The following is an 18,200-nucleotide window of genomic DNA, read 5'->3' on the forward strand; positions in this document are numbered from 1 at the left end:
GGAAGCAGCCAATCGTGTGAAGTGAAGGGTGCTCTTGTGTCCAGTTTTTGGTGTGTGTGCGCAAACTTTGTCCTACATAAACATTAAATGCTAAATTGCATTTAACCCTATAGAACACTAAACACAGGTGATTTTGACCCGGACAATTATATTTTTGCAAAACACAAACATTGCGTAACACAAATATTGAAGACTAAAGTGAAGACGCAACTTGTGATTGACTGGAATGAGATGATGCGTGATGATGTATGATGATAAGAATGCCCCTCACTTCACACGGGTGTGATTTTTTTTCCTCAATACGTACATTGCTCAGCCAATCAAATCATCACTATTGGGTACACACATAGTTGGGCATAGGAGGCCCTCAAAAACCTGAATGATATATGTTTATCACTGAATGATATAGCGATTTGAAGTCTGTACACAAACTCACAAACACTCACAGACATAATCTCTGCGTCCTGGCCTATAGGCCTCAAGGTCTGGCAGAGGAAAATATCAATATATCTTATTGAGAATAATCATGTTGTATCCTTTGATGTGAAAATGTACTGTATATGTATTATTATACTAACATGTTCATAGCTACTATGGAGTCTGCTGTATGGGGCCGAGACATGGACCATCACAGTACAACAGGAAAATCCCTGGATGGAGTCTACACAAGAATGCTATGAATGGCACTAGGTGTCACATGGACGGACCGCATCAGAAATGTGGACCTCTATGGGGACCTACCACGCGTCACGGACAAAGTCAGAGAGAGAAGGATGTCAGAGAGAGAAGGATGAGGCTGGCATCAGTCACTGCATCAGTCACCCAGAACTTGAGGCAAGTAAATTGATCCTATGGGAGCCAACCCAGGGCAAAGCCAGGAAGGGAAAGAAGCATTGGCTGACTCAAGAACGTGATGTTGGATAGGAAATTGTGGAGGGCAGCGATCCAAGAATCCCGAGTTAGTGTTTGCTAGACCTCGCTCTTGCAGCAACTAACTATACATGAATAAGAATAAGCTGAGATCTAAATCTCCATCATTGTCCCCTTCGAGGTAGTCCTATTCTCCTGGCCATATATGATTGGTGTGCCTAGCTGTGTGTGGGGTAAGGTAAAGCTTCCCAGGGACTGATTGAAGCTACCTAAATGCCCCTCTGACTCAGTGATGCTCTGCTGTCGGTAGGTCTGTTGATCAAAACTTTCACCTTGTTGGTCGAAGCTGCTCTCGCTGTAAAGCCGCTTCCTCATTCCACTTTTGCCTGAAGCACTCCTGGTTGGATATCGATTGCCAGTTTTGTACCAGTCTGTCTCCTTGAAGACAAACCAAATATTGCCCCCCCATAGGATTAGGTTAATGAAACCAAAAACCTAGAGATGGAAAAGGGCAGAGATACAAATTGTATTTCTTGGAGTAAAACAAAATAAATACCGTAAGTTGTTTAAATCAGTGCAGGCCAACATGTTGCATTTGGCTCCTGAATACCTACCACAGATGAATTAAGGCATGTCCAGAGAGGCTCCTGGGTAGCCGTGCATATATTTTCATAAGCTCTGCAAGCCGTGATGAGCAGAAGGACCTTGGTAGGGTCTGTGGCATCCTTAACATCAGAGAGAGCTTTGGCCCATGTACAAGAACTAACCAGCCACATTAATGAGAATATGACTGTAACAACAAAATCCTGTGGGAGAAGACAGTAAGGAGCATTATGAAGAGAGAGTCTGATATTGGATACCATAATTAGAATATTCTACACAAAGAACAATTCCATTTGAACCGATTCACTGAGTACTAATACACCAATACTGTATTTGGAATCTATTCATAACTGATATTTAAATATGTGAACTGACCACGAGTGGGCCTCTGTTGTTCTCTCGGTACTTGTTCTGGTAGAAGATATACACAATCGTTGCCAGCAGGGAGTAAAGGAAGGCAAACACACCCACTGTCACAAAACACTGAGCTGCTGAGGAGAAATCTCCCTGCAGGAAGAAGACCTCCTGTCTGTTCTTCTCACACAAGGGGGCTTTGAAATGCACTTGTTGTAATCTACAAGACAGGAAAGAAATTTATAAAGTTAAATCTTGTCAAGAAAATAATTATGCATGTCACGATAAGGGAATGTCAGTCGGTAGGCAAATTGTCACTGACTGACATCTACTATAAGTGTCAGTGTCAAGATCAGCCTTGAATAGCCAGTAATAATGACACTTGCAGACTGCAGCTGTTGTACTGGGAGCACATACAGAAATAAAACATTATACAATATACATGGTACTCTTCTCTTTTGCATTAACATGCAAAAGAAACTCAACTAATTCAATTCTAATGTTTGAAAATCAGGTGTTAAAATACAAGAGTACTCAGTCACATGGTTCCCATCATAAAACCATAAAAAATAATACCAAACCACACCAAAGGGTTGAGACGGTATGATACTGTATGTCCTGACTCCTGACCCAAGTGATTAAATTAGTTGGAATGTCAATGGTTATTTGCAACTACATGCGTCTACACGCGTCTACTCACAACCGTTTGGTTGCAAGGAGTTGCATGGCGACCCTTTGGTGTGGTTTGGGCTTTACACTAGTTCTACACAAATATTTACATTCAAAAGACCACAATGGAAATATAGTGTTACTACTATAGGCTACTACAAAGCATATTGAAATAAAGCTCAGTATAATCATAAGGTATATTTACAAAGAAGGGTCAGGGGATTCTACAAGGTGTTCAAGGAGTTAAACTATGTTCACTTGTATGTTAACGAGAGGAATTATTTTAAGTTTGCTTTGAACTTGTGCTGGGAGGGAGTTGAGCTCCTTTATAGAATGCATTTTTACCACATTTGTAACTGTTCAACTAGGGAACCCAACACAACTTTTGGAACCCTCTCAAGGAACCATGAGGGTAGCTGGACCACACTTTGAGACCCTGCACTGGTGTAGAGCGTTTCCAGAGAGCCAACATGCACAATATCAGCACCCTGACTCTGTTTGACCAGAATGGAACAGATCCTTAATTGGTATCATTGGTAACATCTATTAATAAGGAAGGAAGATGACAATTTCTTTCCAATAGGCCTACATGCAGAGAATCCATTTGAGAGTAAAACACATACTACACCTGAAAGGATAGACAAAGTCAATGTTGATGCTGAGGTTGCTCTGCCTTCTATCTGCACAGTCCACTTTAACCCGCAGGTGTCCATAGTATCCTCCACATGTTGCAAAAGCACAGATGGCAAAGATCTGTGAAATAACATAATGTTATAATGGGCTAGTACCAGCTATAGGCCTACAGAGACATTTAATTGTTACATCTCTGCTTGAAGCATATATTTGTTTCTCATCTTTGACATTTTCAAAATGATATATGTATAAATAAAATAAACAAACAAACAAACATAATAGCAATAGCTGCCGATATTATATTATTTTTGCAGAATATATGCAACATCTAGTTCTTGAGATAATTCTGTATAAAGGCACTTTCTCATTTGCTAAACAAAAATGCATCAGCTATAGCCTTTCAACCTCAAAATTAATTAAATGCTAGAATGCACTGGTATTATGTATCAACGCTTTAATTATCTATCAAATAATACCTACTGTGATAGTATTAAATATTACATGAATGTCAACACCAACTGCAAATATAGCCACGCCTTACAGAGTCTCTCATGCTTCATTAAATTCAATATCATTTTAAAATACATAACATGAATATTTTAAAGATGGGAAGACAGCAAACAGAGCTGCCTGTTGTGCACTATAGGGTGGTCACAGCAACACAGGGTGACACAACTTTTTGAGTAATTACAGAATTGCTTTTATCTTTTTTCAGAGAGAGAAATCTCTCTCTCTCTCTCTCTCTCTCTCTCTCTCTCTCTCTCTCTCTCTCTCTCTCTCTCTCTCTCTCTCTCTCTCTCTCTCTCTCTTATATATATATATATATATATATATATATATATATATATACACACATGCTATTGATATTTTCCTACAGAAAATGTGTTCACTTACTACATAATCGACATTTGAAAAGAAACTACAGTTCCTCTTCAACTAGTATTTTTAAAGCCATAAATCAATTACTATTGAATATTGATTATGTGATTAAATCATTACAATATAAACACTAGGCTTGACTGAATCAGATTCAGTATTAATTAGCCCTAGCAATACTATCATGAGCCACAATAGATAATACAAATAAAACGAAACAATTGATACAGCAAATATCAACATGCTTAAGAAAATAAGCTTACCGGAGCAAATATAACCATGCACATTTAAAGACCAAAGAGCTCTGGTTCTACTCCACAGGATGTTAGTTGCTTTTTTATCATAATGTAGTAATTCTGCTGTTGTAGACAGCCTTGAGCCTGCCAGTCTTGAGGAGGTTTTGATTAGCCTAGATATTTATATTAGATTATGTAAAAGTATCTCTGCACTGCTCTTCCCAAACATTCCTATCAAAAGCTCTCTACACACTGAGATTAAAGTATACTGTAGCTCTGCACGATGTCCCTTAAGAATTACACAGGCGGCAGGCAGCCATGCACACACATACACCCGCACGCACACACATACGCACGCACACCACAGGTGGCGATTGGCCCAATAACATGTAATTTCAATACATGACATAAAGCCATCATTAATGTCTATTTTTAAATCATCAAATTACATGAGTGTAATATTTTGGACAACTCACCGAAATATCAAAACTTGTTAAACATCAATGAAGCTAAATTATAGATTTTTTTTATTTGACTATGATGATCACTTATCCTGATAATTTGTTGTTCAAAAATGTATGAGCTTGTAGATTGACTATTTTCATGATTAAAATTCAATTGAATACGGAATACAATGTATCAGACGTCAGATCTGATTATAAAACATGTTAAATTATGAATGTTTTGTGCGGATACACACAAAAGATGAAACATACTGTATCTGGAGGGCATGCACAATAGTTCACATTGATGACATTTGCAATATGCAGTGCAATACATCTCATGACCCTGACTTCTTGTGCATGGAGATATTTCATTGAGCACAGAGCAATTTGGCATCATATTCATAATCATAGTAATTGGAGTAACACATGAGGAGTGTTTTTTCTTTCCTTTGTTCAGTATGGGTTACTGGTGAAAAGAAGAAAACATGTGAGGTGATGAATCAGGAGTTGCCATGGTAACTTCAGCAGGAAGTTGTAATGTAATTCACAGCATTGTAATGGTAAAGAATGCAACTTTCTGACTGATGGAAGCCTGCCTGGCTTGTCTGTCTGTCTGTCACGCTGTAACACTACCCGCCCGCCACCAGAGAGCGCAGCTGTATCACGCACACGCGCGCGCACGCACGCGCACACACACACACACACACACACACACACACACACACACACACACACACACACACACACACACACACACACACACACACACACACACACACACACACACACACACACACACACACACACACACACACACACACACACACACACACACATAAATAAATAAAGAAACTTGCCACAACAGCTGTGTTCGCTTCCCGTGTTCACGCATCTTACTTGTAATATGAACAGTAGCCTACTTAATTCTGTGTGATTGTAATTAAAGGTAAGAAAAATTTTAGTAAAAGAAAATTTACTATTTACAATTTAGGCATTTAGCAGACATTCTTAATCCAGAGCGATTTACAGTAAGCAGTAGAGGGCCATGAGGATCCCTCAGGAACTGAAGCTCACATTCATTCGTCAAAAGACCTTTGACCTTTGACCTTTAGACCTTTGACCTTTAGATCTCATGGCCTTTTTTTGGCCATGTCAAAGAAATCACATTTCCATACATGCGAATGGAGTCTGACTCTGGTTTGTATGATGTATGATGATATGAGCGCCCGAAGTGAGGGGCACTCACTTCACACTCACTTCTTTTTGGGCTTGAGCCCGTCTTATAGCTGCTTGCAGCTATATTTTGCTATTGTTTCTGATGTTTTATTGTATTTTTTTTTCTCCATCTAATCACTGTCGTGACAGTGAAATCACAAACGCTTAAAACTTTCCTTTTGATAAAGCTATAGGGCTTACTCAGGCTTGCTCAGTCTTTGTTATGCTAGTATACAGTAGGCTTAGACCAGCGGTTCTCAACCTTTTCTGAATCAAGGCCCACTTTAAAATGTCAAAAGCATTCACAGCCCACAAATCTCACCACTTGAAGCCTCAATTATGCTTGGTTAGCATGCTGGTGTTGCATGCAGTAAATAGCAGATCTAAAAGTTCACCATTTACCGAGAACTACACCGGCACGCAAATCAGTTTAAATGAGCCAAAATTAAGTGCATTAATTCAGAGCATGTACAATATATATATATATAATTTTTACATTATTAATATTATTATATTTTTGAGCGGTAACAAGCGCCCCTGTGTCTGTCTGTATGTCCTATGTCCCTACGTCTGAGTATGACCTATTGGCCCCTGCAGCTAATAGTGTTTGGTCTATTAACCCCAATGAAGCTGTATTGGGGTCACACACGCACGCACGCACGCACACACACAATTACACACACACACACACACACACACACACACACACACACACACACACACACACACACACACACACACACACACACACACACACACACACACACACACGGGTGTGATTTCTTAATATTTAGGTTATCAACAAGCGTTTTACCAATTATTCAGGGGCCCACTTGCAATATCCTCGCAGCCCACAGGTTGAGAATCACTGACTGCTGTAGTTACTGTCCACAACCCCATGTGGTCACCCCAACCGGTCAAAGCAGATGGCTGCCCACCTAGTGCCAGGTTCAGCACAAGGACTCTTCCTGTTGAAGGACTTTTCCTGGCAATTGGACTTGAATCATGGGGGTCTCTGTAAGAATAGGGTTAGGGTGAGGGTCAGTGGTGGACGGCATCAAAGTACAGTTACTTGAGTAATGAGTACTGTACGTTTTTGGAGTGTACGTTTGTTTTTTGCAAGCCTGATGACTTTCCCTCTTGTACTTTTGAAACATAAAAATATGAATTAAATATCGCTTAAGCCATTTTTTCATCATCATCATTTAACCTTTATTTAAACTCGGAGTACAGTTCAATGTATAGCCGAGGTGGTAACAATACAGAACACAATACCTAACAGGTAGAGTCATTATACAGCAATAATTTCAACACACAATTTCATATCCTATATTATAATTGCTTAATCGGCCGGTCAGCCGGTCGCCCAGTGCACAACCTTGGGGCCCCCTGTCTAGTCTATAGTGATTTAATCTGGAGATTGGTGATTTTTTTACATTTCTGGACATTTCTGACGATTACTGGAAATGTACCTAAGTAATTTACAGTATGTATTATGCGTGATATGTTACAAGTTGTGTGTGGAAACACTAATCGATAGTAATGTTTGCAAGGAGCATACGGTATCCCTCTCTCTACTGCGCGCCATGGGGAGAGTGACAGGTTAGAGACACATTGGTTAAATAAGACTTTTTCCAATTGTTCCCACCAGTCATAACCTGAGAGTGAATATACTCATTGGCTGAAGGGTGCTGACTTAGTTTCAGATACTGTAACTGAATAGTTTTCACAAATCTTAACAGCTTTAAATAACATACTGTAAAAGGTTATTGAAAAGCATCTACTGACCTCTGTTGGCAAAATCTCTGTATTACAATGTGAACTAGAATTGAGCAAAACATCTATCAAAAATACTTATTCCAAAGGAATTATCTTAAATATAATTTGGCATCAAGCCTTCCTTGAGGGAATCTTATCGCTGGTCCATTGTAATAAAACTATCAGACCTGTCTGAACTGAGTGGTGCTGTACTGTACTTGTGCAGTAGTAGCCTACTGCACTGTACTGTACTGTACTGTACTGTACTGTACAAGCCCTCCTCCCTGGCCTGTGTGTGTGTGTGTGTGTGTGTGGCTGCGCAGCAGCGACACTTGGTGGTCAACAAACGCTATTTCCGTACTCGGACGGACACAGGGACGTACATACAGGCACACACATGTGGCTATCAGCACTCAAAAAGCTTGTAGTAAATGTAAGAACATTAAATTGTCGCTGCCGGGTGGACCTTTTATAACCTGTTCAGGAAATGGAACAAAGATTGTCATAAAGAGTGAAAAAAGCCCAAATAAAAGCTCAAAATGCTCAAATTGTGAGTTTGTAGATCAGATATCACGCTTTATGATGAAGTAGGGCATTAAATGACAAAGAAAACGAAAGGTTTCTGCCTGACAGCAGACTGGCCACTGTAGTTGCACATGCACATTTCCAAAGAAAGATAATAAAACGGTGTGTGTATTGCTGTGCGTTCTGAAATTAATTTAAACAAAGCACTGTTTAAATTCTAGTATAAACTCTAGTATTGTATTTTTGTTCTAATTTCCAGGTTCAGTTTGTATTAAAATTGAGGCTAGAGATGCAGAATTGTTGCTGTTGCTACTCTGCTGTATGCTGTGTATGAAATGCTAATTTGGTGCTACAGCACATCCTCTGTGTTGTTTTGATTATTGCGACTGTAGGTCGCAGTTTACTATGAAACCCTGCATTTCCCGCCAGTCAGTTGGTCTGTCGGTCACACATCCATATATGGTTACGCCTCATGACATCACGCCTCCATATATGTTCACGCCTCATGACACGTCATGCCACACCATCTCGTCGTCGAAGACTGGATCGTCACCTAGATCTACATACAGTATATGGAGCTCACCTGTTCTGACATTCCATATGTCGATCCTCCCCATCCGTCCTTCCTCTTCAATGTCTCCCTTTTGACTGATTTGACCATTCAAACTCTAGACGGGCCCGCCCCAAAGTAATTAGTGCAGCCGGCGAAAACTAGAGTTCTCAACAGGCCCGAAAATTAAGGCCCGGCCATACCTGGGCCTACAATCAAGACACTGCCACCCTTTGATCTCCATATATTGAGCTGACCTGTTCTGACATTACAGGTGCATATGTTGATCTGACCTCATCAAACCCTGTACACTCAAGACACGCTCCATATATGGCCAGTACATAATTCAGAATCATTCCATATGTTGATGCCAAAGCGCCATGCCCAGCAGTCTGCCGTCACCCAGTGCACGTGACCTCACGGGGGAGGTCACTTCTCGCCCCCCAGAGCTTCTTACTGCTACTATTGTGTGTGTGTGTGTGTGTGTGTGTGTGTGTGTGTGTGTGTGTGTGTGTGTGTGTGTGTGTGTGTGTGTTTGTGAGCGTGCGTCCGTGCGTGCGTGCGTGTGCGAATGCGCGCACTGAGATTTCTCTGGAGGCATGTGGAATCAGCAGAGGAAAAAGCTGCTCAATCACTTCCTCTGACAGGCCTGCTGTAGGACATTTTGCCAGTGAAAATCATTTACATGAGAATGGTATTCAGTAAGCATGATGCTTCCATGCCTCCGAGGAAATCAAGCAGTCAAACAGGAGACATTTCATCACATACGCACATGCATACAAGCTTGCGCTGCTGCTTTCTCTCCCTCCCCCTCTCTCATGACCATACACATGCACTTTCACAACCTGCCCTATGCACGCCACGTGCATTATAAATTAATTCACTAATGATGTCAGACCCATCACCCTCACACACCTCAGCAAGCCTGATGGGTCCAGCCCCATCTTCTCCTGAGGTGCCTGTGTGATCTGAATGCCAGGAGTAGTAGAGTAGTAGAGTTCCATCCGGAGGTCCTAATAAGTATGTATTATTCTGTATTATAGCACCTTCTCCATATGGCATGCCATGTCCTGCATACAACAGCCATGTCCACATATTATAATTTCATAGCCAAAAAAGGCAACCCAGGTCTATAAACAACACCACCCATCTTTCACCCGCCCTTCACTCATCATTCTAGCTGTTTCCATCTGGCCGTTCTCAAGGTCCCAGTAGCCAGCAAATGTGGGACCAAGAAATAGTTTGTGCCCTCTGCTGTGGCCATTCTTTTTACTCATGACATTTTTTCTTAAATGGAACATTTCAACAATTGCACAGGCAACTTTTTTTGTGAACGACTGCTGAATACTAAACAAAAAAGTTAGTTAATAATGTAATTAATACATCCTAGGGCCTATAGGCCTATATCCCCAACATAATTGTTTGGTGCAACAGTCAGCCTAACGTTATCTGTCACAACATGCTTTTGAAAATGAGGAGAAAATAGAAGAAATAAAAAAGAACCCCACTGTCCAAGCAAGCATCTACTATCCATTGTATTACCAGGAGAGGGCAGTACTTAGCCATGCTGATTTGGTAGAAAGTTAGTTCTGCTGTAATGAGTCTTTCTCAGAGCATTGATCAGATGAATCTCATTTACATTGAATATTACACTATTACACTATGCTGCTGTGCTTTTTTATAGCACAAATTGTATCCAATGGGGGAGAACAAGGACCATTTCGTCTGGGTATTCACATCACTGGGGAGTGGGAAGGCTTCAGCCCCTCACTGCATTATTGTCTCCACCAGGCCGAAAGCCATCCGTGTGGCTGTCTGTGAAAGCTAATCTCTGGCACTGTTGGCTTGATCACAGCTAAACTGTTCAGCGCACACTCCCTGGATTCCACAGCTAAACCTCGGGCCTGTTATAGCCACCAGGAGGCCGATTTTAGCAAAACAATATTTTTGACAGTAGCCTACACCTAAAAAAATGCAGGCTATCCGTCTTTCCTTTTACAAACATCATGATGCACACTCCCAGAGGCCAAGGAAAAAAGCCTGGCCTGCATTTTTCTATTCTGCCTTTTTAGAGCGCCATGATGTAGACCAACTTTTGTGATCCTGCCATAATAAATCCTCTACAACACACTACACAGTTCCAGCTACTCTGTAAGTCTTTGTCTATTGGCTATTGCTAAGTTCTAATTTATGATTAGGTGAGTAGGTAATTGTATAAGTCTCATGCCGGCTCACGTTGGGCGGAAGGGTAAAAGTCTTGGGCTAATGAGAGATGCTGTAGAAAAACACCAGCCTGTTTGAGGTCAGAATATCTGTATATTTGCTTTGAATGCTGGTCAAACTGATGTAATGCACAATAAAAAAAGCACTATACTCCATTGACCGGAGTCACCCACAGGTCTATAATATAGGGACCTTCCTTTTTCCCTCAACACCAAGGGCTCCATCTTGCACCACCCTTATCCCTAAACGTATTTGCCATTTTTTACTATTAGACATTGTGAGCTTGTAGATCTTCTATTTGGATTATTTGAAAAGGTTTAGGGATAAGGGTTAAGGGGTGGCACAAGCTATAGCCCCAAATCTCTTTGCACAGAATAGCACACAATACAATCATTACAATGTGACACATTGTGTGAGCTTGTAGATCGGCTATTTTGCCAAATATTTGCCTCAGAATAAGCACACTACCTGGGTCCTTTTTGGTTTAGATGAGATGATGGCTGAGTGTGGTTATCCATTAGGAATAGAATGCGGTATATATGCATAGGCAATTTTTGGTTATTCCAGCAGAGATACTGTATGTTGAGGGTGATGGGAAACAAAGGGGCTGAGCACCTATCTGTTCTCCTGCCCTGTGCCTTGTGGAATTGCACCTCAAAGACAAAGCAAGATTAGAGGAGGGGAGCTGGGATTAGGTCTGAATGAACTGATCTGTTAAATTGTGCCTTTTGGTCATGGAAGCCAAGGACGATAATGAATGATGAAGCACAGTACAGTACAGTACAGTACAGTACAGTACAGTACAGCAGTGTTTCTCAACCTATGTACCGCGGCACTTTACTGTGCCTTTGATATGTCCAGGTGTGCCGCCTGATTTGTCAGAAAGTAACACTAAGTTAGTGTTACTTTCTGTCAAAATCAGGCGGCACACTAACCCTCCCCCGAAAGCAATATTATAGCTACTGGGCTGCAGGCTTCCTATTGTTGCGTTGTCACACGTCTAACCATTAGACGTGCGATAACAACAACACGGAACAATAGACTAACGACGCTCAGCCATTGAAATGTTAATGCTTAGATGCATGCAGAAGACGCTACATTTCGCTCCCTCCCGAAAGACTGGAGCGCGCAGAGCGCATATGCACGTAGACAGCAGACACATAGGGCTGTATTTTGCGTGTCTTAAGTACCAGGTCTTATTCCCTAACTTGAGTAAACTAAAGACCTGGAGGCGTGATCAATGCCATTTGGCTATTCTGAGTGGCCAAAGAGCATTGATCACGCCTCCAGGTCTTTAGTTTACTCAAGTTAGGGAATAAGACCTGGTACTTAAGACACGCAAAATACAGCCCATACAGTCCTACATGTCCCCCGACCCAAACACTGAGAAGGTAAAGTAAACGTGACGTTGTTGTGATTAAACACAATGTGCCACGAAAAATAGCTGTCCATAGATGTCCAAACATGATCGCCTCGTTCGGCCAACTAAATATATCTCCCTCCCTCGACAGAAGCGCAGTGATGCCTGATTTATTCTTCATCGTACACGTGTTATGCTTGCATGCTGAAAATGGCTGATCGACAAGCTCACAACGCGTTGTGAGCTTGTCGATCAGCTATTTTTAGCACGTGGAAATATGCAGGCTGTGAGAACTGAGACCCTTCACAATAAAAGCATGCAGCTTTCACAAGATGGCCCATAATAAAGACAAGGAAAAGGATTAAGAATTAGGTGGCATTTCACATTGCATATGAGCTATTTTTTTCTCCAAAATGTAATATATAATAAGGAATTAATTTGGATAATGGTAATGGAGATATTGTAAAAGTTGTCACTTTATTAATCCAAACACTGTATGTATATATATATATATATATATATATATATACATATATATATATACATATATATATAATGTATGTATATATATATAGATAGGCCTATATACACCGTATGGTGTGCCCCGAGATTGTTAGGCTATGAAAAGTGTGCCCTGGAGCAAAAAAGGTTGAGAAACACTGCAGTACAGTACAGTACAGTACAGTACAGTACAGTACAGTACAGTACAGTACAGTACAGTACAGTACAGTACAGTACAGTACAGTACAGTACAGTACAGTACAGTACAGTATGGTACAGTATGATTACTACAGTACAGTCGAGTAGTACAAGTAGTATACTGTACAGTACGTATAGTTGCACCTCAGTTCACACAGGTGTTTCTTTCTTCTTCTTTTTTTGCCTTTTTGGGGGGGGGGTTTCCATGGCGCTAGAGTGAGATGGGCCAGAGGCCGGTCGAGTAATGCTCAATTTTGGATCATTGTCTAGCCCAAGTTGGACAGTAGTGTAGTGAGTGAGACGCTGTAATCTCAAATATCTCTTCGAGGTTAGAAGCAACCATTCCCAGAGGTTGGCCGCTGGAGACCATTCTCAGAACATAAGTAAATAAGTAGGCCTATATAACAACAACCTTCATAGGACAAATGTTCATGCAACAGAGCTTCCTGTGAGTCAAATACACTTCATGAATAAAGTTATAAAGTATTTGCTGGTGGTCAGGATTTATATTAGGCCATATTTACATATACATTATTCCAATCAAAAGCTACAGTATGTCCAGGTCTGAAATATCAGCCCTCCATAAAGCAGCCAATACCAGGGGACTATACCTTATGTGTGCTGTGAGATAAGAGGCTGGAAACCAGGCCACTTGTCTTGCGCTTCTAGTGTTGTGTAACATGTTATGTGGATTTGGTGCGAGAGGATTTTGCCATGGACCTCCATTAGCATTTAGAGCTCTGTAAAGGAAAAAAAGAAGGAATGTGGCAACTCTATTACAACAACTTTCTCTATGTAGGCTATACATTGACTATTCAAAAATATCAAATGCACAACCTTGTACATCAGTTTGTATAGAGCACCTATTTTAGATTTGTTTTTGTAATCATAAAGAAATATTATCCTTTAACACAAATCTTCTCTTCTGGGGATCCCTGCCACAAAATCCTTTCAGATGGAGGTCCGTGGGCCAAATACATATTAATTTGTAGTCCTTAACATGAAAACATTTGAGAGCCACTGCGCCAGTGTATGAACCCTTTCTCTCTGCAACTAGACAAATGAATCCACCAATCAGTGGGGCTTTATTGGTGTGTATGAGCCCCATGCCACCTTCCATTACAGAAGGAAATTGCTAAACTAGTATACTATGCAGATTAGAATACAGAAGATCTTTAAGATTATAGGCCTATAAGGAGTAGAGATGTACTAGGCTCCAGAGCCCACCAGGACACCTATGCCTCAAACTAAAGCAAGGTCAATAAGTCCAAGTCTAAACTAAATGTATTTGTGCAAGTTAACTTTACTGTCTTTTGTCTTGACACAAAAGGTTAAAGAAAAGTAGTATATAAAAAGATCTCCAAAACCCTGGTGAACTTCACCCAATGTGAAAACAAAATGCACAAAACAAAAATATGACCTACTTTATGCCAGTGTTAAGAAGATTTACAGTTCCATATTTTTTTATTTTAATTTAAAATAAATTGCAAGTTCAATGTTATTAGAAGGGGTAGGATTCCGGCAAATTAACTTGAAGGGTGTCCTATAGGATTATGGTGTTTATTATCGTTTTGGACAATTTGGACATATAATTTAATCTCGCAACCTGACTGCACATTGATATTCTGACAAAAGAGATTTTAAAATATCTAATGAGAGATTTGCAAGTTTTCAGATTTCCATTATCACTCTTTATGAGTTGAGTCTGAGCATTTAACCACGGAGTAGATTTGTTTGAGGGACTTGACTGCTTTGTGGAATCCATTATGACTGGAGGTATTATTGAAAATCTTTGTTTGTCTGTCTGTCTGTCTGTCTGTCTGTCCGTCCGTCCGGACAGACAGACTGTCTGCAGGAGAAATTATTCTAGCCTTGGTCTCCTTGCTTTTTGGAAGTGAAACAAGATTATAACACTCTAATTATGCTCTTCAGAAATTAATTTACCTCAACATTTAGCAAATTGCCTGCAGCGTATCTTCGAATGAAATGTACAAATACCATACTATAGTTATGTCATCGAAAACCATGAAAAACGACATATACTATAGTATGTACAGTATATACTATATTAGTATGTTTTTTTATTTATATATATACCATGAATAAACCATGAATAACAATAGTATGTCGTTTTTCAAGATTTTTGACTATGAAAGAAAATCATGAAAAGCATGAAAAACGACATCTGTCATCGAAACCCATGAAAAACAACATATATTCTTCATCTTTTTTTAAAACAAAATTAGTTTTGTTACCGGTTCACTGGGAGGATTGTGAGAAGGCTGTGTATGTGAGAAGGCTGTGCATGTGTAATAGCTGTGTATTGCTGACCCTATTCCGTCAATCTCAGATTAAAAACACTCCCAGCATTTAAATATTTCAAAGAGCTCCTCAACAACCTCTGCAGACGCTCGCTCAGAGCCTCTGTGTGTGTGTGTGTGTGTGTGTGTGTGTGTGTGTGTGTGTGTGTGTGTGTGTGTGTGTGTGTGTGTGTGTGTGTGTGTGTGTACCGGATTATATGCTGATGTTGAACTTTTAGACCACAGAGCTGTGGATTCAGTTGGCATACACTGAGATGAGGGTTAGACTGTAGACAGCAGACTGAAAGACTGGAGAAACAGAACTTGTGTCTGTTTAATGGACCACTTCACAACTTTTCAACCTATCTTCATATAATTGGTCCTCACAAATGTTCATAATAAAATATCTAAAAACATTTCTACTTGGTCTGTCTCATAGGAGGGCTGTGGGAAGTTCAGAAACCCGTCCACCAGTGACATCATCGTTAGGCCGATTCTTTAAGTATTTATTTTGCAAGCTTTTGGTCTACTGACCTTCTTCAGGCTCATTATCCCTTTGTGACTCCAGCACCTCACTTACGTTTCTTCAGCAGATGAGCGGTGGTTCTTTTTACATTTTTGTCAAACAAGATTGTTTTAGAAATATATTTTGAAATGTATTATCGTGAGAATGATGGCTTCCATTTTTGCATTGCAACTTTTCACGAATAGAAAGCCTGCAGTTTCTATTAGATTGGATTCCCCATCGATTATGTCACTGGTTGACGGGTTTCTGAACTGCCCACAGCCCTCCTATATGAGACACAGACAAAGTAGTCATATCATGATCATTAGTGAGGACCAATTATATCAAGAAAAGTGAAGTGGTCCTTTAAGTTTGCACAGATTCAACTAATCTGCTATTAACATTTCTTTCTTAAAAAATAAAATCTTATTAAAGGGGCATCAAATAAGAAAAACATTAAAGAAAAAAGGATAAATGCATTTTTTTTGTCTTTTTCTTTGATGGTTCTTTTTATTGTAAGTCTCTTGTTTTGTTTGTTTGTTCGTATGCTTCTGCTATTTTTCCAATCTGTAACATACTGGTTAATCATTCTTGAAATGCCCATGTGCACATGTGGTGTCACTAAGAACGATGAAATGAAAATTCCAGCCATACTGTTGCCAATGTCTAACTAAGACAGCTATCTTGGTCCACTATGTCTATGTATTGTAGTACCTTCAAGTACATCAACATTTAATGTGTACACACTCTAGCTGAAGTAGCAGAGAAGAGCAGGGAACATCAGTCAATTATTAATGTTCTGAATGTTCTGAATGCAAGGAGGATTCTGCAGTGAGCATGGGCGCTACAGTGAAAAAGGAGGATCCAAATGTCCATTTGTGACCATCTTTGGACTCTCCGAGCTAAATGAACACTGAGGATTTTACTGTGTGCGGGGGCTTCTCAGCCTTACCTGGCAGTGACAGGTAATCGCCCACTGAGAGCTCTGCAAGAAGAGAACCAACAGGAGCATGAGCAGAGTACATGTTGACACTATATAGTCCATATGGATGAAGTGTGCGAGTTAGAAGCTCCTTCCTTTCCTGAAATGTAACTATGCACTGCATATTAATTTAATGTACTCTACCCTGTTGTGAAATAAACCAATACAAAAAATGAGTAAAAAAATGTGACCATATCATTCTCCTTATACCTCATTCAAAACGGCCATAAAAGAGCAACTGTCTGCAAATGGTAACTCGTCTGATTAACGCACACACACACACACACACACACACACGCACGCACGCACGCACGCGCACGCACGCACGCGCACGCACGCGCACGCACGCACGCACGCACGCACGCACGCAGGAAATATGTCTTTATAAGTCTCATGAATTGATACACAGGACCACAATGGAAATAAGTCCTCAGGGCTTTTTCTGTTATCCTTTTAGCACCATTGTATAATGGTACCTCTGTACTATTTGCATGTATATCTGTGTGTTGAATTGGAATCATATTCTCTGTGGTCAAAAAGCCGAAAAACATTAATGAAACGTATCTTATTTCCTGTTCTTGGACAGTCTCTTGCTTAGATCTTTAAATGTATCCAATGTTAACAGATTTTATTCTACCAAAGTTTTTTGTTTTGAAACTTTTGTTACTTTTCAATTTAGCTTAGATTCTTATTTTTATTAAAAATTTGAGTGGTGCTACGGATCTATGTGTGTGGGTGGGTGGCTGGGTGAGTGGGTGGGTGGGTGCGTCTGAGCACAAAAACAGCATGGTTGATTTTCACCACCTGTGCGCAACCTAACACACACACACACACACACACACACACACACACACACACACACACACACACACACACACACACACACACACACACACACATATTAACTGTATATATGGTGATTTTGAATGTGCCAGTACAGTACAGTGACAGTACAGTACAGTACAGTACAGTACAATACAGTAGAGTAGAGGGTACAGTAGAGGGACCCCCCACGGTAACTATGCCATTTCTCAACCGTTTCGGACGCGGGGTGGCACGCCAGAATCGGGCCGGCACCCTGGGTGCGTTCCTGTGGGTCTGGACCCCCCCCCCCCCCCCGGAGTTGCACCACTCACTTAACACGGGTGTGATGTTTTCAGTTTTGTAAATCCAATGTTTGAAAAATGTACTACTACTACTACTATTTGCAAACTGTTAATAAAGTATTCAATCAATCAATCAATCAATCAATCCAAGGGTGAAACAATGTCTAGTACAAAGTAAGGAACACAGACTTCCTGCTTACTGTTCTTACTGTAGATAACGGCAGGGATTTCAGTTCACTGGTGGTGAGGGGGTGCAGGGAACATCTGGAGGAGGAGCTCATCAGTCCAGC

General features: G+C 40.5%; 1 protein-coding gene across 1 annotated transcript; it reads right to left on the reverse strand.

Annotated features, from left to right (window-relative positions):
• Positions 1–1,023: 1,023 nt before the first annotated feature.
• On the reverse strand, positions 1,024–4,292 carry synprb (synaptoporin b; the record flags this gene model as incomplete). The annotated part of the gene is made up of 5 exons (XM_083771045.1): positions 1,024–1,365; positions 1,485–1,676; positions 1,849–2,047; positions 3,125–3,249; positions 4,269–4,292. The coding sequence occupies 5 exons, from the start codon at positions 4,290–4,292 to the stop codon at positions 1,024–1,026; spliced, it is 882 nt and encodes a 293-aa protein (XP_083627171.1).
• Positions 4,293–18,200: the final 13,908 nt, after the last annotated feature.

Source organism: Protomyctophum parallelum (assembly GCF_964188405.1).
Source record: "Protomyctophum parallelum genome assembly, chromosome: 8".
In the NCBI taxonomy this organism is placed as follows: domain Eukaryota; kingdom Metazoa; phylum Chordata; class Actinopteri; order Myctophiformes; family Myctophidae; genus Protomyctophum; species Protomyctophum parallelum.